Raw genomic sequence first — 21,375 nt, 5'->3', positions numbered from 1 at the left:
CCAGGAAACATATGTGCTAAGGTCAAACAACGAAAGGCAAAGAAGGTTATTTTGTATTTTAATCTCAAATGATTTTTATTTATTTTTAAACAAATTCACTGAGGCAGAACAGAAGTGTTACGTTCATTGCATAATAGTTCCACACAAACCTCCTCCAGGGAGTCAGCTGATTTTTGTTTGTATCTTTGTCACGCGCGAATCGTGAGCGTGATAGAACTGCAGTGCGTGCGTGATTTCAGCACCAGCTCATACTGGTGGCTTTTCTCTGCTCGTGCTTCACAAATTCTGAGAGGATGTTCGTGAGTGTGCAAAAGTCACAGCGTTGTTTCTGCAGCTGGAATATCCTGTGTGCCGCACTGCATGACCTGTTGCCCTGGCAACTGCCCGCCTCGCATCAACATCTGCAGCATCAGTCGTCCACTGGCTTCTGTCAAGGTCACCAGCGAGATGCATCATGGGAAGCCGAGGAGGACACCAGGACGGAGCAGGGAGGAAGAAGGGTTCACCATTATCATCCCCCACCACACTCGCTCACGCAAACTCCGTCCGCGCATGCGCCTAGTCTTTTCGTTAACTGAGCTGACCAACTAACCGAAATAAGGCTGTATCCATAATAGGACATAGACGCCGCCTCTCCTCACGGGATGCGGTGATGATGCGCAGGAGTCATGAGATCCTGCACGTCAAACTCTGACGGGGCGCGGCCACATTCACGGCGTCCCTGCGTCCTCATTTCTCATAGGCTGGCTTCAAACAGACTACAACTACGTGCGCTTCCCCTCGCAGCTCCCGTATGCACAGCCTATATGAGAAAAGAAGGGAGGCACTGCCGCAAAAAGCCACCGCTGCAGCTCCTGTGTCCGGACTGGCAGTCACGACAGGTGAGAACCCTTTATTTGTCCGCTTTGTGCACGGGTTAAGGGTCTTTGGGGGCAAGCAGGGGGTGGGAATAATCTACTACACCTCCACTTTGACCGGCATCAGGCCGCGCGAGTACAAAAAGGTTAACTTTATTATTTCAACTACTTTTTCTTTCCATTTAAACCTGCATTATAGCAGCATGGTACGGATAACTTGAGATCGGTTTCTGATGGGAAATGAGGGGAGAGTAGTCGTGTCCTCCCTGATGGAGTCGGTTTGGTACCACGGACAGCGCCTAATGAGGTTTCCTCCTTTTCCTGCAGTTTTCAGCACCGACGGGCGGGTCCTGCGAAGCCTTTTAAACACCGCCTGAAGCTCCCAGCTCCAGACTCCATCCTGCAGTTTGGAAATCCTAAAATTTGCCCGGTGTTCGCCCAGACAGACTTGAAAAGATGGAGAGTCAGGCAAGAGATTTTAATATTCTTTATTCTGTGTGACCCACATTCAGAGAGAGAGAGAGAGAGAGAGCGGTTGTAGGACAAAACAGGCCTACTGCTCCAGTTTGCATTTAGTGAACTGGATGAAAAACAGATGAATAGTCACTGCAACTAAAGGATTTCTTTTTAATACTTTCCCTTTTTTTCTATATAGAGTGTAAGTGAAGCTGTGTGGGTGGTATAAGCCAGTATGTGCGCCATGAGAGCTCTCTGAGTCATGCAAAGCTCTGCAGATGGGTATCAAATGTGCACCATGTGTATGTTTGTGCATTCTGGTATTATCTGTCATTTCAGTAGCAGTGTCTGATTTTGTGCGACTTAATGCATATTTCATTCTACTTTATACTTTCAGTTTTATTACTGTATGTTTGTTTTAGGTTAATGAGAGAAAGATTAGACATGTAGGGTGAGAGGACAAGAAAATATGCTTCCAAAGGTTAACATAACTATAAATTGCCTCAAATTCAGATACTTTTACATATTTTCTGGTTGTCACAGTCTAACAGGTTGTCAGAGATACACAACCTTCATAGTAGATGTCAGTTTGAAGCTAAATGAATTTTGTTGAAACCTTTTGCAGTATAAATGAAGCCTTAAGATTTGCTTTCTAGTTACAAAGCATGGCACTACATTTGACACAAAAATAAGAAAGCAATTTTATTTCCTCCCAAAAATCAATGCTATGGTGGAAAGTATGTGACATATGAAGAACATCAGGTTCCCAGTAGTTTAGCTCGTGTTTCCATTTATTTGACTCAAAAAACTACTTTTTGTTCTAAATGTAATCTGAAATCTTCACATGAAAAAAATGAGGAAAGATTAATTTCAAGCAATTAATTAAAAGTCATTTTGTACAGTATTAAGGTACATGCAGTTACATGTTTACAGTTATAAACTGTGCAGATTACATTAGGAATCTTAAAAATCTTTTTTATTAAGAAACTTCTGTCAAAGATTACAGTCACAACAATTTAATAATAGTGCTGATTTAATAATGGCTGATGTTGTTGTACTTTATTGTAATTTAACAAGGAAATGTCTTAAAACAAAAGAGGGAATTGTTTCCTAAAAATAAACAAAAACCTTTTAATTGTTTCTGTAGGTGATACAAAAGACGTCAGATATTTGGTGGTGAGTACAAGGTCCAATTTCACAGGATTTGTTTGTCTTTAAATGTTTAGTGACTCAGATATTTATGACTAACCTTACACACTGAAGCAATTATAGCCTTGCTCAGATGGCCTCCTTCTGCCCCACCCTCCTCTGTTCATACAAATTATGAATCTGCTTGTCAGTACACCACCTGACACCTGTGACACCCTCCCCTCACAGAAGAGCCTGAGTCCTTCATAATGAACAGATCAATACATTAACCCTGCTCCCTGGTTACCTTCAACAATTCAGTCTTCAGAGACTATGAGCTGGTTGGCTGAGCGCAGATGTAGGTCAGATGCACTCATCGTATCTGTGTGTGTGTGTGTGTGTGTGTGTGTGTGTGTGTGTGTGTGTGTGCACGCATGCACACACACCTCCGTGCAGCACTGCTGTGGATTAGTGATACTTTAGTGAATGAGACGCTGCCGCATGTTTGCTGCACAGTGGTTACTTTCAGCCTCTGTCAATAAACGTGTCACCTCCAGGCTGTTGCCATGGAGATGAAGGAGGGAGGAGGGGGAGCTGTGGGCGTTCTTGGATGGATGGACAGAGGAGTGGAATAAGGGGTGGAGGTTTAAATGTACACACGTTGTGTTTAAAAAAAAGATGCAGTATGAGCACAGAGGTCTAATGTATGCGTCATGTGATCATCTGATACACACAGTTGTACTAAATGACATGTAGGTTGTATAAACGACACAGAAATATCTGTTTGTTAAATCTGTGTTCTGCTGTATCAGGGAGGATTTCTGCACACTGGAACAGTGTGATCTGATGCTGTTATCATGAGACAGGTTGCCATAGTAACACAGCATCTGTTCAGCAAATGTGTTTGGTGCAACAGGCTACTACCAAGTTTGTCCTTCTCCTGTTTAGAGTGTTTTTAGGAGCTTGATTATTACATTTGTCTGCATGAAACCAGAGGTGTTTCCAGGGTTTTTTTAAGACGTGGGAGACCAAGAATAATGACTTGGAAGAGTATATTATCAGAACTATACAGTGTAGAAAACTGGTTTAGAAAATCCTAATTTCCAGGCTTAGGCACAGACATGTGCACTAAATCAAATGGTATTAAATGAAATATGGAACTCTGCAGGAGTCCTATTATTAAGCTAATTGTTTTATATTGATTGAGTCATTAGCAAAGTAGTAAAAGAAGATTTAGGTTGTTTACTTAAGTAAAAATCTAACTTCTACCTGAGTAGTCTAAGAGTGCTTTTCTGAGAGTGTTTTAGAAAATATACTTGAAGTAATTAAGTAAAAGTACTCATCACAAATAATCACAGACAAAGTGGCATATTAGTGGACCATAATTATTGATTAAGTAATGATTACATCACTTAAATGTTGCAGATAGTCCAGAATAGTCCAGTCCAGTGGGATTGGGACAACATTAAGGTCCAATCTGCTGGCACCACCCTCTCCTTTTCCTGGACACGCCCTTGCATGAAACAGGTTCTCTTAAAAGGACCATTAAGTCCTTCAAATGTTTGCAGTAATGTGAATAAAATGCTTGAAATCCAGTTGGATATACCTTCATAATTCAAAATATAATCATAAAGTGTTTCATTCATAAAATCAAGAAGAGCTTCGGCAGTTAGAAGAAAGAATGTGTCCCCCAGACACAGTAGATGGACAGGTTACAATCCTCTGGATCACAGATGTCAAAGTGTAGCTGAAATGTAGCTGTACAGACATTTAACCTTCTCATTGATCGCTATTTGAGATATTTTGGGTGCTGTCAGGTGACTGACGAATTCTACTGAGTCACTGTGACTTGACAAAAAAAAAGGATGAAAAGGATGACGGAGAGGAAGACAAAGGTGAAACTGAGGTCAAATGTAGAAAGAAATGTGTGTGTGTGTGTGTGTGTGTGTGGGTGTGTCATAGGATATGGGAGAGCGGTTTACAGCTAAGACACTCTGAATTTCATTTTGTTCCTACGTCATGCTGGAGGCCTTTTTTCTGTGTCTCGGTTAATGAACTTTCAGCTGAACTGATGCTGATGATTTCAGACACGTGAGGAGGGCTGCATTCACAAATTCTGACTCTTTTTTTCACAGAAACTTATTACAGCCTTCAGTAACTATGTAACAATTGTGTAAAACGGCTCCATCTTCTCACCTTACAGCAGTTACAGTGTTTAGGTTGACCCCTTGTAGTTGGTGCAAGCCACTGATTTCTTCTTCTCTTCTTCTTCTTCATCAGTCAGTTCAGTCATATAACCTCTATGTTGATTTTGAGGTCATATGAGCCTAATAATAATAAATGAACACTTGAAGGTCCTTACTCCACAGGTTTAACATGCAGCACCACTGTTTGGCAGCCACATGTTTGCAGATATTTTCTAGTTTTCAAAATTTTAATTGCAGTTTAAAGATAATCTTTTTTGGTGATTGTTTATATCATAACATCCATTAAATACAGACAAATGCTCTGATGTCCATTAGCAGACACACCCAGAGAGATGTCGAGGCTTTTAGTTTGTGGTGTCTCAGAGGATTATTGATTATTTTTATATTTTACACAAATCCTTAAGGACGGGAGAAGCAAAATAGTCTTTATATCCAAAGAGTGCACTTTATGATTTATTTAATCTCAAGAAATAAAAATGAGGGTACCAGTTGTTTTAAGTACATTCACATCCCTGTCATGCAACATGACAGACTGAGACTCGTCTTTTTAATAAGCTATTCTGATCCAGGCAATTCTTTTTTAATTGTTTTACTTGATCAAAGTGCAGTCTTTGATATTCTTGACCAGTATTGGGCAAGTTACTTTGAAAAAGTAATTAATTATAGTTACTTCTTCAAAAAAGTAACTGAGTTAGTAACTGAGTTACAATGTTCTAAAAGTAATTAATTACTTGAAAAGTAACTATTGTGTTACTTAAAAAAAAAAAAAGTTTAACCCTCTGGGGTCCAGGGTATAACTGGCCATGTTTTACTACTTTTGATGTTTCCTCTACATTTCACCTTTAAAAACTATTTGTTTGCCTTGTTTGGTATCATTCTTTTCAGCACAACCTCACGTGTCTGAATTTACAGTCATGTTTTCATTTTGACATACTGTATTAACACAATTGATCTAAAATCAAACAAAAAACATAAAATCCCAGTAGAAAAAGTTATATTTTTTTTACTGTAACAACCACAAACATGTTTAATGAATCATATTTCTTTAAATGCAAATATAAATTGTCAATTTTAAAATCATATGCACAAGTTATTTGCAGCCTTTTACCTTTTACCCTTTTTTTTTAAAATAACCATTTCAAATTATTTACAGAACAATCAGCTGTTCTGATTTCAATAAGATGTCACGCAAATTATTTGTGCCACTCTAAAAAAATAATTTCTGTCCACTATAAACATCACAGCCTGATACTTGCAGGTCTGCCAGCAGCAGGTGTATCACTCCTGTTTCTACCTGGAGACAGCAGTCACCTCATTGATCTGACACACAACACAAAACTATCCACAACACTACACACTAACTACACAACACAACACATTACCTACACACTCCAAACACGCTAAACGTCACAAATATCTCACATCTCAAAACTCTCTCTCTCTCTCTTTTTTTCTGCAGTATTTCTTTCTCTCTCTCTCTCTCTCTCTCACCGTCACTCCTAAAACTTCCCCTCTTCCTAAACAACCAAATGTCATGTTCCCATATCATTTTTTGATTGGTCGACATGGTGCATTTTTCCACCAACACGAAAGGTTTTTGTTTTGTTTTTTTATTGTTTTTGGGGGGTTTTTGCTCATAAGCAGAGAGTGCTTGCTAGTGCTGTCCTTAGACAGTAAACGTGACGAAACTATTCAGGAAAAAACACCATATAAGATGCGGTAAGCTGAACACAGCTTCAACCGTCTGTTTGTTGAAAAATAGTAACGCGGCCGCACCTCATTTTCTTGTTAGTAACGGTAACGGCGTTGTAACGATAGAAATAGTCATTAGGCTCGGCATTTAACTGTTTTTTTCTTGTGTATTGGATGGGAGTTTTCTCTTATGTTCTGTCTCTCTTAGTTCTACTCTAACACTGCTTCTCTAACCTGTGGGGTTCCACAAGGTTCAGTCCTAGGCCCATTACATTTTTCTACTTCCTTCCCTTAGCTGTCATCATTAAATCTTTTTCTGAATTATTTTTTGTTCCAATTATATGCTGATGACATTCAAATGTCCAAGTGTCAACACCTGCAAAGGCTATATATATAAGCTTACTACAATGTTTAACCCATATCAGTGATTGACACTCTCACCTTGTCTTACACACCAACAAAGCTGAGGCCATGGTCATAGCCCCTCCTGGTTTATATTCTAATTTCAGTCAAACTCTTACATCCTATTGTTCAGTCACAGTGTCTGAAATCTTGGTGTTATATTTGATGCCTCTCTGGGTTTTGACTTGCATGTAAAATCAGTGTTTCATTCCTTTTTTTTCCCATTTGAGGAACATTTCTAAATTGCAACATGTGGTCTCTTTGGTGGAACTGGAGTTCCTGCATTTGTGCCTTTGTGAATAGATTATTGTAATAGCTTGTTTCTTGACTTACATCAATTATCTTTTCACATCTCCAGACAACACCAAATGCCGCTGCCAGATTATTAACACATTCCAGCAAGTAAATTTCTTTACATTACACTCCCAGTAGACTCGTATACAGATCACAGTTACTTATCATGGATCTCAAAGCACAGTTTTCATGATGGCGCTGTTGTTTTAATCCCTCCTGTTAACAATCAAGGGTCAATGAAGGTCGACTTTATCAAAGAACTCTATACTTATGTTTGAGAAATTGATCCTAGTCATGAGATTCAGGTCAAACTGGGTCACAGCAGCAGAAATTGGGCCACTGTGTCTTTGTTTCTGCTGATGTTAGTAATTCACCATGCAGCCGGTAATAAGGAGACCCACTGCTGACGGGGCGGAACTGACTGCTGTTTTTGAGGCCGCATAGAGATGTCGATGGGCCTCAGGTGATATGCTGCCCTTGGTACAACAATATCACGGCGAGGTCACATATTATTAGCGTACACTGCACTTCTCAGGATTTTTTTTGTCTCAGGGGTGTTGGTTAAACACGACCAATCAGAGGGAGAGAGAAGAAGCTACAGGGATTTTATTTCCTGCACACTTTATTGTGCTGTTGATTTAGCATAATCCATAGCAAGCTTATTATATTAAATGTATTTCAATTATGATTTTAAAGTCATTGCACTGTGCAGAAGGCAATGAAGAAAAGTGAAGGGCAATCTGCACTCTAAATATAGCAGACTCACAAATATTGAATCTAACTTTTCAAGCAGAACAAATATCCTGCACCTGGTTGTACCAAAGTCCTTCCAGAAGCAACTCTTGCCAGTCAACCTGAAAATGCCTCCAGGCAGTTATTTTTAAGTGCTTACCTAAATGAATAGTGAGCAGGCTATAACTTAAATTTTGATGATAATGGGGACAAAAGTTGCACGTGTAGAATCATCACTCAAAAAACGCATTCAGCTGCTGAGCGGGTCACCACAGCAGAGGGATCGACATATTTGATTAGGTTTTACGCTGGATGCCCATCTAGGCTTTGAACCAGAACCAGGAGTAGCTTCAGACCTTCAGAGTCTGGGTTTATGGAACACAACTAATCAAATAATGCAAAAGAAAGAATGTTATTTATCCTTAAGATAAGGGTAATGTGGCAAAAGTAAATCTTAATTAAGCCATTATTTCAGTTTAGAAATAAAAGCAATAAAAGCAATAACAGAAGCATGATACTTAAAGAGCAAACCCACCCTGATAAAACTCTTCATCATATCTTATCAGCGTTACTGAAGCTTACGAACATCTGATTGCAATAACAACAGTGATGGCTCCTTTATCACACACCCTAATTTCATTAAATAGATGAATAGATTGTGTTATGAGGCCCGGTTCTGTTGCAGGACCAGATGACGGCTTCAGGATTGAATTTCGTCTGCATTCAGTTGATTATCTTCAGGAAGGACAAACACAAGCAGGAAAACAGCTGATCACAGAGCCATGGCTCTACCCAGAAGGCACTTGAGTTTTTTGTGTATTATTGTTTCGAGTATATCTTTTCATGATTTTTCTATTTGCCTTTAACCTTAAGAACGTCCTCTGAAGAATAAATAGCAGTGATTTGTGGTAGCAGCAGGTATGTTAATTAGAGTTCAAAGATGACGAGTAAGTGTGTGTCCCTACATGTGAGTGCTTCTACGTGCAGCCCGAGTGACTTCACCGTTTGATTCCTGCTATCACTGCTCCTGTGACGCTGCATCTCTGACCTGTCTGGCGTCAGCTTCTACATTTTATTGCATCTGTCTGCCTCCTGCAATGATTTAAAATCCCATCATGATATCAAATTTCATATTCAATATCTTTGTCATACCTCTTCTTCTCCCTTCTCCTCTTCCTCCTTTCATTCCCCTTCTTTCTCCGTCCAGGACAAGCAGGTCACAGGTTATCTCCTGTTCTCCCTCGCCACCGCCGTCATCGGCTCTCTGCAGTTTGGTTACAACACAGGAGTCATCAATGCTCCAGAGATGGTTGGTGAATATTAGCAATCTAATGTGATGTAGGCTTCATACTGTAGGAGATATAAGTTATTGTAAAGATTGCAAATACAAATATCTGATTTCTCAAGCATTAATTTTTGGATAATGGAGTGTTTGTTGAACCTTTAAACAAAATATATAAAAATCTCTCAAATCTTAATCTGCATATATGAGTTTTAATTTGTATCACATTTGCTACATCAGACATATATTTGCAAGTTAGTCATTAAAAATGTGTCATGCAATTTATATCATTTTTTGTCACACTGAATATGTAGAAGTCTTAAAAACACATGTATCAAATATGATGCGCTTGGCTTTAAAGGGTTAATTTTGCTTGTTTTCAGAGAAGCAAATTTACATCAGAATTATATTAAGGCTTAAATTATAAAATGTTTGTGTTAATTTGGGGGAGATTTTTATTTTACTTAACTAAGAGATAAAAGTCAGTGCTTTATTAATGTGAAAGAATAAATAACAAAAATACCCTCTTTGAAAAAGTTGTTTTGGTTGAAACAGATCTCTCCATTTACCCACTTTTCTCACTTTCTAACTTTATCTTCGTTTTAAATATAGTTATTTTTTTGTTTATTGAACACATAAAATACCAAATACTATAATGTTCTGTCTATTCTTCTGTCTGGCCAGTTCTGTGAATTGATCTGTTTTCTCATCCTCTGTCTGTGCATCCATCTTTGCCTACAGAAACTCAAATCTTTCTTCAACGTAACCTGGTATAAGCGATATAACGAGGAAATCGACCCTGGTGTTTGCACCATTGTCTGGAGCGTTGCTGTTTCCATCTTCAGTGTGGGCGGCATGGTGGGCTCCTTTAGTGTTGGTGTCATAGCTAACCGGTTTGGCAGGTACGAAACCTTCTTCATCCTGTTGTGTAATATTATAGGTAACATGCAAAATTTATTTTCTTTCACCATCTTTAGCCAAAAAACCTTTTAGTTACAGCCTCTCTATAAGAACTGTTGTTTTTACTTTTAGAGCAGTTTTGTGGACATTAAGTCACAGCAGTGTTTTTCACTACATTGGCTCTGTGCATTTCCTGTTCGGTACAGCTGAACCATCACAGCCCATTACTGTTAATGGATCTCATGAAGCGTGTCTGTCCTGAGTTCGCTGCTCTGCTCTAACGTTCCCCAGAGTTGTTCCTTTATTTCTCCATTTCCTTCTAAATTGTTTATTTGTGGTGAGTCTGCTGGCAGTCACCATGTGAAGTTACTGGGAAGTTAACACACAGCTAATGCTAGTGTTGGCTAGCAAAATGAAAAGATGGTGTCCATATAACCTAAACTGTATTTAAACTGTTTTTTGTTTTTATTTCGTCTAAAGTTAAGCCTTTTAACATGGAAATCTATGGATACTTTTGGAACCAGCCTTGAGACGTCATTCCAGGAGTTTCAGTCTTTGGGGCTTCTACATTAGCTTTAATTTTCCTCCCTGGAGTTTGGTTGAAAATGTTAGTTTTCCTTTGTCAAACGTTTTAGCATCAAGTTGTGGAGTTTTTTTGTACATTTTTTTGTTTTTTTAATCATTAACATTCATATTCTTTCCTCAACCTCCTCATCCTCAGGCGTCGCTCCATGATCCTGGTGAACTCTCTGGCAGTGATCGGCGGCCTCCTTATGGGCTTCTCCACCATCTGTTCCTCCTACGAGATGGTGATCGCTGGGCGTCTGGTCATCGGCCTTTTCTGTGGCCTTTTTACTGGCCTGACTCCCATGTATGTTGGCGAGGTGTCACCAACGCCGCTCCGCGGAGCTTTCGGCACTCTGCACCAGCTCGGCGTGGTTGTGGGCATCCTGATCGCTCAGGTCAGCAGCTCTACTAAAAACTGCACACTAGAGATGTGTGACTGCTTGACTGCTTTAGGAAATTAATGTAATTTGCTGGAGTAAGCTTTGCACGGATCTGATTGTTTAATGCTGCAGGGGTTTTACTTTACAATATTAAGTGCCTCGAGGTGACTGCTCTTATAAATTGGTGCTATTTAATCAAATGTAGTTGAATTGAAAGTTTATTAAGTCAAAGCTCAGAAGACATGTATATTAGGTTCATTTCGGGCATCTGAGCTAAACCTAGTTTGTATCAAGAAGTCTTTGAGTTATAGGAGTTAATTCATTATTAATTAATATGGATAATTATCATCGCTGTGGTCGTTACTCAAGAAAAGAAATGCATTACAATGCATTACACTTTTCCAGAAAGTTAAAGTTCACTTAATTACAATTTAACAACAGAAACCTTAGGATACAGTCCCACACGCTAAGACAAATGTCATTCCTAATGAGGACAAACCATCTTTCTTTTAGTTTTTACAAATGAAAAAAAGCCAACATGACAAAGCAAAGATCAAAAACAGCCCAAAGTGATCACTACAGTGATTCTACTTCAATTCAATTTTATTTATATTGCGCCAAATTTACAACAACAGTTACCTCAAGGTGCTTTATATTGTAAGGTAAAGAGTCTACAATAAATCAGCGAAAACCCCAACAATTAGATGGCCCACTATGAGGAAGCCCCCTGCTGACAGTGGGAAGGAAAAACTCCCTTTTAACAGGGAGAAACCTCCAGGAGAACCAGGGTCAGGAAGGGGTGGAGGAACTGTGAGGCCGTGAAATATGAAAGTTATGCATGAATTTAAAACAAGATATTCTTTAGTCTTGTCTTACTACATAGTAGTATCTACAAGAGGATATCAGCTAGGATACACAGTGAGCATTAAAACTGATTGAGTTTTATTGTTTTTATCAGTTTTACCCTTTTTCTGTGTCCCCTGATGTCTAGATCTTTGGTCTGGAAGCTCTGCTGGGTTCAGACAACCTGTGGCCTCTGCTGCTGGCCCTGACTGTGGCCCCCGCTGTCCTGCAATGCATCCTGCTGCCTTTCTGTCCCGAGAGCCCCCGCTTCCTGCTCATCAACCTCAAACAGGAAGAGGAGGCACGCAACGGTACACAATAATACATCTATAAATATACTGCAATGACACACAACATTACTGCATTTCCTGCTGCTGTGGATGGATGGACTCCAACATCTTGGATTGCACCTGGTGGTGGTGTTTCTCTCTCTCCTCTGAAGCCTCAGTGAGGTCACAGTAGCACCACCTTTTTTTAGCTTCTGATTAGAATGGCGCACCACCTCACAGTAGAAGCCCAGAGCAGAATGGAAGCTGCAGTAGAAGAAAAGAGACTGGAGTTAGCAAACTTATATTCAAAACCATCACAACACGCTGAGCTAGCAAGAGCTAGCTCATTAGCAGTGGCTGGCCTTTCAAAGTAAGAGCAAAGAAACTGTCTACTAATAAATTAATCACTTTACCTTAAAATATATGAAGCACAACACATACCAAGTATAGTCTTGTAAATGCTACTATTACTGTATAACTGCTACTAATGGGGATAATAAGGATTTCAATAAACTAAATTAAACTACCACCAATAGAAACGTAACTTCAGTCATTCACTGTTGTTAGCTTTATTGTCTCTATCCCCACGGCACCTATAACACTATAATATGTATTCTATTAGCACCAGCATTACTGCTAAAGACCACCTTGAGATGGTCCCATTGACTAACACAGTGTCTTCATGTAATAATGTTGGAACGACTCAGCAGTTACTACAGCACTGCAGCATTACAGCGACAGAAGCAGTGAGAAGGAGAGCGATTCGTTACAGATACACAGAGGTGGGATCAGCGGAGTCAGGAGGAAGGTCGAGCGTGATCAGAGAGTCCTTGAACAGACAGAAGGTTTTGGCATCTGTTCAACATGTGGCCTGTTTGGTTTGACTCTGAGGCCCTGACCCACTTCTCCTTCATGCCTCCATAAGATAAACAAACACAGTTACTGTGACTGTTTAGTGACTGCAGATTCTCTACAGAAAGCAAAATTTAGCAATGTGTCCTGATGTTATGAATAAAGGTTACGATAAACAAAGCTGCTATAACTCACAATCTTTTGTGAAGGAATAAATATGCAGATTGTCTTTTTTTAAATAAACAAACTCTGACATTATGTCGGAAAAGACTTTGAACTCAGCCTGTGTGAATCCTGCTGTGTAGTGCCTGCTGGTGGCCATTATAAGATTATAGCTCATTTTAAAATGCAGTTCATGGATTCCAGGAGCCTGTCCTGAGTTTGATGTGTGATAAACATCCATGAAAATTAATCTGCACATGAACTGTGGTGAATTCTGTCCGATAGCTGTAAGTTGTTGTTCCAGCATGTTACTCTTGAATGTCTACATCTTCTTGTTGTTGCTGTTTTGTTTTTTTGTCTTTTGCATCTGTAAAGGTGAACAAAACCTGTCTCTGTTCTGTCCGCAGTGCTTGTGCGTCTGCGTGGCTCTGAGGATGTGAGCAAAGATCTGCAGGAGATGAAGGAGGAGAGCGCCAAGATGGCCAAGGAGAAGAAAGTAACCATCGCTGAACTGTTCCGCACGGCAGCGTACCGACAGCCCCTCTTCATCGCCGTCATGCTGCAGCTCTCCCAGCAGCTGTCAGGAATTAACGCTGTAAGTTTAATGGGTTTTATTGTCTGTTTTTGGTGCAGCTTTGCGGTGGTTAGTGCTGTCAGCTCACAGAAAGAAGCTTGTTCTCCCTATCCCTGTGTGGGATTACTTCGGATACTCTGACTTCCTTCCATAGACATCCATGGCATTAAGCTAATTGGTGAATTTGGCTGTGTTGTGAATATAAACAAGAGTGATTGCCTGCCTCTGTGCAACCTGCGACAGTGCTGGGATGGGCTCCAGCCTCCCTGGTGGCCCTGACTTGGATGGATGGAAGCTTAATGTTTATTTTTAGCTCTTCCTGTGCCCTTCATTTAAAAAAAAAATCTATATAATAAAACTGATAAATATACGTTATAAAAATAAAAATAACAGCAGTGCTAGAAGGTATCGCTCAAACCACAGGTCAGAGTCACAGATGGAGGGCAGTTTAGCGCTCTGAGCATTTGTTATTACATGTCTGGATCTTTTAGTTAATTTGAAAAAAATATTGGCTAAAAGTCCTCTAAAGGTTGTTATTTGACTAAAAAATGTCTTATAAGCAACGTCATGCTATAAAGCTGGGTGTAGCTATTATTCCTGGATGTTGGGTAGGTTGGGCTGTTATATTCTCGCTGTTGGCAGCTCCCAGAAGGATCCTATAGAAAAATTGGTTTATAAAAGATGGAGGTCAGCGGGAAAATAAAATATGCATTATTTATTTTGATACTGTTATAAATGAGGTAATATTACATCCCTCATATTCTCACTTCCATCCTCTCTACCTCACTCAGGTGTTTTATTACTCCACTGGGATCTTTTCCTCAGCCGGTGTGCAGAAGCCGATCTACGCCACCATCGGAGCCGGCGTCGTCAACACCATCTTCACCATTGTTTCTGTGAGTGACGCCGCCGTGTGTCTTCTTCATCTTGGTATGCGTTTGTGTGCGCTGGGAAGCACACGTCACTCACAATGTCCCTGTCCTACAGTTGTTCCTAGTGGAGAAAGCAGGGCGCAGGACTCTGCACCTCCTGGGACTGGGTGGGATGGCGGTTAGCGCTCTGCTTATGACTGTGTCCCTCCTGCTGGTGAGTTTGGTGACGTCAGAGAGCAATACAGAGACGGAGTAAGAACAAAGATGTGATTGATTCTCTCCACAGCCAAAACAAAAGTAAATGCAACATCAGCTGTTTGGTTTTGTTGCTATATTGAATGGCCGATGCAGTATTTCCATCAGTTATTTCCCATAGCATTTACATATTTAAAAGCAATTAATTGGTTAATTATTCTATTTAATATTATTACTTTTTTCTGTATTTTTGTCCCTTGCCATTTTCAGTCAGTGGTTTGTATAAAGATGTGGAAACGTAGGAAAAAAATTAAAAACAAAATAATAAATAATTAAGGAGCAAATAAATATACTTAGTTCCACTGAAAAGCAAATAATTCACCATTGCATGCTCTCACTAACTGTTAGATAAGCTAATCTTTGTGATCCTGCAGTAGTAGCTCATTCTCTTTGTCTGTGCAGGATAAAATCCCTGGTATGAGCTACGTGGCCATCTTGGCTGTCATGCTTTTTGTGGCTATGTTTGAGCTGGGCCCCGGTCCAATCCCATGGTTCATTGTGGCCGAGCTGTTCTCCCAGGGGCCCCGCCCGGCAGCCATGGCTTTGGCTGGCTGCTGTAATTGGACGGCTAACTTCCTGGTTGGAATGAGCTTCCCCACACTTCAAGTAAGGGAGAGGTGATCGTTTTTTCTTGTGGTTTATTTTGCTGTAGATCATTCTGACTCTGCTCTCTCCTCTCCTCAGGGGTGGTTGGGCCCGTGGGTGTTCCTCATCTTCACCGGCTTACTGATCGTCTTTTTCATCTTCACATTCATCAAAGTGCCCGAGACCAAAGGCAAGACCTTCGATGAGATTGCTCGTGGCTTTAGTAGTGCCGCACCTCCTCCTTCCTCGTCCACCGAGGATCCTCCAGCCAGTGCCAGCACTGCTGTGACACTTCCTGCCTCTCCTGTGAAGGAGAAGGTCCCACTGGTGGAGGCACCAGCAGCAGCTCCATCTCCGGTGGCTGAGACCACACCTCTTGAAGCTAAACAGGAGAGCAAGTAGAGCAGGTGTAGATGAGGTTTTAATGGATAAGAGAGGTTATAAACGAAGGAAGAGCCACAGCAATTTTAGACATACTCTAAATTGGAACTAAAGCTTATTTTACAGCAGGCTTAGATAACAATAGCGTTACGAGTTCATGGGTTTGTACCTTTGAAAGGTCCTACTTTCTGCTCTCATCATCGCACTTTGGACTTCTTGTTTTTCTGAACGTTCTCACGCTTCCTTCTTTTAAATCCTCCCTTCCTTTGAAAAGAAACATACATTCCTAGGAATTCAACTGCACTCATTGACAGTGTGACTCTTTTTCAACACGGCAGTGAGTCTCAGGATGACACACTGTAAAACAAAATTGAAGCAGGTGCCGGGTAACAGTCAAGGTGAAATGATGACGCTTTTATGAAGGGGTGTAGGTGTTTGAGTTCAGGCCTGAGTGATGTTAGAATAACAATGATCCACATTTTTTTAAACTGACACACTTCTGTTTAAAATATTAGACATGTGTCGTAGTGGGCAGTATAGTGCCGTGTATATTTTAGCTGTAGTTCGTATATTATTGTAGATTTTGTTGCAATTATGTATATGGAAACGTTCTCAAATCGCAGGTCTGAAAGGATAATTGCAGTTTCTGCTTTCAGCATTTCATTAAGTGCTCACAGAGAGCTCTGAAGAGCAAAGCCAAAGAAATGGTGAACACACAACCTGAAATCGGCTCTTCACGGCGGGGATTTAACAGCCACACAGGTCACGCTAACTGTAGAAATTCTGAAAGCTCATAAGATGGCCAAAGCTGTAATCTAGTATGCCTTTGCTTACTTGGAGTTTGGCGCCACCCTCAGTAATAACTGACAATTGCAGAGGTGTTCTGCTTCATCTTTGATCTTAGAGTTGATGTAGTTGGTGATGAATCCCAAATTTACTCCAAAAAATGTCCCGTTCACCAGAGAATTTAAAGTTATAATTATTCTATATAATGTTTATATAGACACTGAATATATACAAAGATTTATTATTTTTAGGACTGTGTCCTGTAAACAAAAACCCTTTTAATTATTTTACACACGTAGATTACGGTGGGGTAGCGTGCAATGTATATTATTTTGTTAAAGGGAAAATTATCATAGTATTTATAACCTTAGAAACTGATTTTTGTATAGAGTATATAGTTAGAAATCAAACAAAGAACTGTAGTGCTTTCCAGATTTGCCCCAAGGAGGGACACAGAGTTTGCAATAAGCTCTGTGTCCATCACCTAAAATGTAGCTCAGAGATTTAGATGCATTAATGCACCTTGTTAACCAGAGAAGCGGCAACGCAAGCAATAGAGCCAAAATCAGCAACGTAGAAGTCATTGAGCACAATAGCGCTTTATGTCTAACCTACAGAATAATCGAAACTATATTTACCTGCAGAACACTTATATCTGTCACAGCTGATGTTAGAATAGATAAAAAATCCTAAACTCTCAGTGAGCTGAGAATGGGCAGAGACCATTAAAGGGGGAAGTGCTAATAATGTAAGGATAACGGGTGACACAGCTGTCTGTGATGGTTCATGGGCTTTTATTTTAAATTATACTTTTTTCCACAAAGGGAAAATGACATAGTGGACATTTTTTAGTATTGTGTTTTCGTTCTGAAATGGAACTGTATGTGGTTTTGTTTTTATTTATATACAGAAATTGCAAAGGACTGACTGGGGCTTTAATTCTACAAAAAACAAAAAAACATCTGGAAGCAGCTGGTCTGGATGCAGGACCCAGTGATTGGAGGGCAAAACCTTTTTTTTTCCAGCAGACTTTATTACATATGTGCTCCGAATGCTGGAGTTTTCTTTAAAGCTTTCTTTCTGTTGTTTGATTACGGGAACACTCAGAGAACCGAGGTTACGTAACCTCCAGTGCATCTCAGCTCGCTCTGAGAAAGTGCGTTAAATTATTTCATCCTTCAGGTCAAAATGAACTTCATCTTTCCTCATTTCTGCAAATTTTTCCCATACGTGCATCAGATTTGTTAACGTGACATGAAGAATGTCTTCAAATGCTTTAAAAATCCTTCGAATGGCCCAAATGCACTAAAACGAACCTTTGACGCAACACTGTAAGAGTATAAAAATTGTTTATTCTTACAAAAGCTGTAAGACTAAATGACTTAATAAGCAACAATCAGTCTTGTGTATTTCATACATTAATAGTGATTCCCAAATAATAAAATGAACATTAACAACCACGATTTGTAGAAATGAGACCACATCTGTGTGGTGTGAGTCTGGCTTTACGTGCTTGGGTCCAGATCCTGCCAACATTGTGACGCTTTGTCTGAAGAGTAGCACCATCAGCCATTACAGATTTATGTATTCCAAACAGTGTGCAGTGTGTGTGGTGTAGACATGTGTGACACAAAGTATATTTTATACATTCTGTCGTGACTGCGTGAATTCCTGTAGTTTCATGAAAAAAGCTATTTTCACTCATGCTGCACAACGAGGATATATTTATTGATTTATGTATTTATTTATGAATTTATTGTAATTATTGTACGCTGGAAGAATATTTGTGTGGACACGACTTCTTTCAATGCTACCTGCCTCATTTAAATGGTGGAAATATATAACTTTGCAGACCTGTTGAACTTGAGAGATTTATTGAGAGGAATATTTCTTGCAATGAGGGGATTGTTTGTGCAGTCATGACTTTGTTGTGTATTGCTGTATTTGTGGGTGATGTACTGTGCTTGCATTGAGGGAGGGGTGCGGTACGCTCCTCCTCGCCGGTGGTGTTCAGTGTTGTGTTTAGTCTCTCGACCCTGTTTAGTCACACGCAGCTTCTTCAATGGCACTAACACTGAGTCTGATATTTAAAGTTCTTTCTATTACACAGCCTGCCCTGTTGGCCTTTTGTGATACAGGATACCTCCAAGATTTGAGTTCACTGCTCTCAGCATTGAGGTCACGGGTGGAGCAAAATGTTTAAAATGGAGTTTAAAAACGTACAGCTTGCTTTTGATGTGGAAAGATTGGATTTTTGCAACCTTCACGACAACACTGTAACAATATTCCAGTTAATATTTGCAAGCATGAATCTGTTATTTTACAGTGTTCCTACTGTAATCTACAACAACAGTTTCCTGCTGTAAAAATATTACAGCACTGTGCAGTATCTAATATTCAAAATTACCTGTATTTTCACAGCTGTTTTGTAAACTTAGAACCTCTTATTCTAACTGTGGTGGAAAAGTGAATATTGTTTGTTAAAGTTGGCAAAACTTCTTCAACAGGGCTTTAAAACCTGAATGATTTGGGGTAACTCAGCCCTGATTCAACCCCTGCTTTGACTGCAGTGCATCCCAAATGTATTTGAAAGGATTTAAAACAGATATATGGACCCAGGCTCACACTGCTCCCAACAGCTACTTTATGCACATCTACGAACCCAAAACCCTCAAAACCTTCCACTTACTGTACAAAGATAGTATAGCTGTTAATTTGTAAATATGTATTTTTTAATAGAGTACTATTTATATGTTGACTTTGGCCATTGTATGTGTGTTTGGTTCCTTTTTAGTTCGGGGTGCACATTGTCATTACTGTATCTCTCACTCTGCTTCTTTGGCTCTTAACATCCAGCAGATCACCGGTGGCCGTGTTAGATTGTAGTTCGTCTATTCTTCTGCTTCCTTTTTGGGTGTAAAGTAAGCAAAAGCTCCCTGAAATGTGGTGGATATTAACCCAGCCCTAATCATTTAGATCGCCTGAGACCTGGTGGATGTTAACTGGTTAACTAGTACCCTTGCACATTGTACACAATCTGCCTGTGAGTAAGAGTCAACTCACAGACTAACACTGCTGTCCCTGCTCTTTACTGTCCACCGGCTGTACGTGCCTGGTCACATTACACTCAGAGGTGTTTAGCACTGCTCAGTTTGGTTAGGACTTTTAGCCATATTGTTACACTTGAAAATTTCACAATAAACTGTCAAAGCTTTTGTGTTTTAAACCAGCAGTTCTGGTAATATTCATGCATCGTCATAGATATGAATCTATCACCAAGGAACAGGTCTCAACAGTTCACTTTGGCTGCTGTGATCTTTGTTCTGTTTGTGTTTCCGGCGTCGGTTTGGTCCTAACGTGTGTTGTTGATGTGTAAATAGATGTTTGAGTGTCATGTACTGTAATTCTGTTTGTGCCTCTCTCACTGTTATTAAATGTGTGTCTTTGTGAGAAAGCTTCCCGTTGCTTCCAGTACGTTAGAAAGAACTCGCTGGTTTACTCAGTAACAATAAACGAGGTTCATCTGAAACTTGAAGGCCGTGCTGTGGTTAGTGACTGGGTGTTATTTTAGACATGTTTCAAAAAGCCATTATCTTTATGGATCGTCTTTGAGTGGCAGCCAAAAATGAAGCCAAGTGATATTGATCATATGTTTTGATGGAAATAGACCAAGCTGGTGATTTAGCTTTTTATTTTATTTTATTTTTTTACATTTTTCTGTGCAACAACAGTGATGCACCCCGGCCTTTTTTGTTTGTACTGTACAAACCAGTTATTATAATGTTGTTAAATAAAATATTCATCATGTAACTACACACAGTGTGACCATCTTTCTTTCAGCACTCATGAAATTTTGTTTATAATATCCTCTTAACACGTAGTGTATCATATTTGATACATACAGTTTTTATGAGTTTTTGAGATTGCACAATACACTATTGAGCAAAAAAAAATACAAGGTGCAGCAAATATGATACAAATTAAAACTAATCTATGCAAATTAATATATTTTTTATTTGTCAGGAGGCTCAATAAATGTTCCATGTTCAAAAAAGACTTTTTAGAATTTTCTGGCAATTATTTCATGGTTCAGACTTTAAAAGGATATTACATTTTCCTCCCTCATAATCTAAACACTGACTTATTCTGAGTTATTCAATAAAAACTGAGCCAAAATGCAGAAGTGGTGTTTGAAAAAGTGAGTACATCCCACGATTCAATAACTCGGAGAGCCACTTTTATCAGCAATAACTTAAGGTCATGGTTTTCTGTGTGTCTTTATCAGTCATGGCTGAGGAGGAATTTCAGCAAAGCCTTCTTTACAACGCTGCTTCAGTTCATTGAGGTGTGTGGACATTTATTTATTCACAGCTCTCCTGAGGTCCTGACACAGCATTTCAGCTCAAGTTAGATTGCAGTCTGGCCATTGATTGGACCACATGATTCGTCTTTTTCAGTCATTCAGATTTGCTGCTGTGCTTGGGATCATTGGCCTGTTGCACGACAGTGTCGCTCAGGCTGAAGCTGTTGGGCAGATGGTCTCACATTTGACTCTAGAATACGCTGGTATAGAATGACTGCAGGTACCCAGGTGAATCTTTTTTCAGTTTCTCCTTATATATATTTATATATCATACCTTATATCTCCTGTTCCATTGGTGGACATTCATATTAAACATGGCCAAAGTTAAAAATAATGAGATCCGTGTGTCCACAAGTAATTCCTTCACATTGCTCTAAACACTTGACTTCAGACAGGTATACCTTTTTTTTTATTAGTATGAAGTTATAAAGACAAGATATCCCTAAAATGGTCATCTCAGGAAAAGAAGCTCCACCCACCTGCCGTTCAAACCTTCTGTTGTTAAGTGTCAGCCAATCAGAAGGAAGGGAGGGGGA

The 21,375-nt window shown here is 39.7% G+C and overlaps 1 protein-coding gene across 1 annotated transcript; it reads left to right on the top strand.

Annotated features, from left to right (window-relative positions):
* The first annotated feature begins 246 nt into the window (after positions 1–246).
* LOC146548627 (solute carrier family 2, facilitated glucose transporter member 1-like) lies at positions 247–20,291 on the top strand. The gene is made up of 11 exons (XM_085262239.1): positions 247–881; positions 1,185–1,325; positions 8,976–9,077; positions 9,792–9,952; positions 10,672–10,912; positions 11,889–12,051; positions 13,431–13,618; positions 14,389–14,493; positions 14,585–14,683; positions 15,127–15,330; positions 15,409–20,291. Exons 2-11 carry the CDS (start codon positions 1,314–1,316, stop codon positions 15,709–15,711), a joined length of 1,578 nt encoding a protein of 525 aa, XP_085118365.1. The 5' UTR covers positions 247–881; positions 1,185–1,313; the 3' UTR covers positions 15,712–20,291.
* Positions 20,292–21,375: the final 1,084 nt, after the last annotated feature.

Source organism: Mchenga conophoros, linkage group LG22 (assembly GCF_057382185.1).
Source record: "Mchenga conophoros isolate Kocher_MC1m ecotype Shallow Benthic linkage group LG22, M_conophoros_male_GT1.1, whole genome shotgun sequence".
Lineage (NCBI taxonomy): Eukaryota > Metazoa > Chordata > Actinopteri > Cichliformes > Cichlidae > Mchenga > Mchenga conophoros.
Note: the sequence above shows the minus strand (reverse complement) of the source record. Positions and strands in the feature narration are given on the sequence as shown.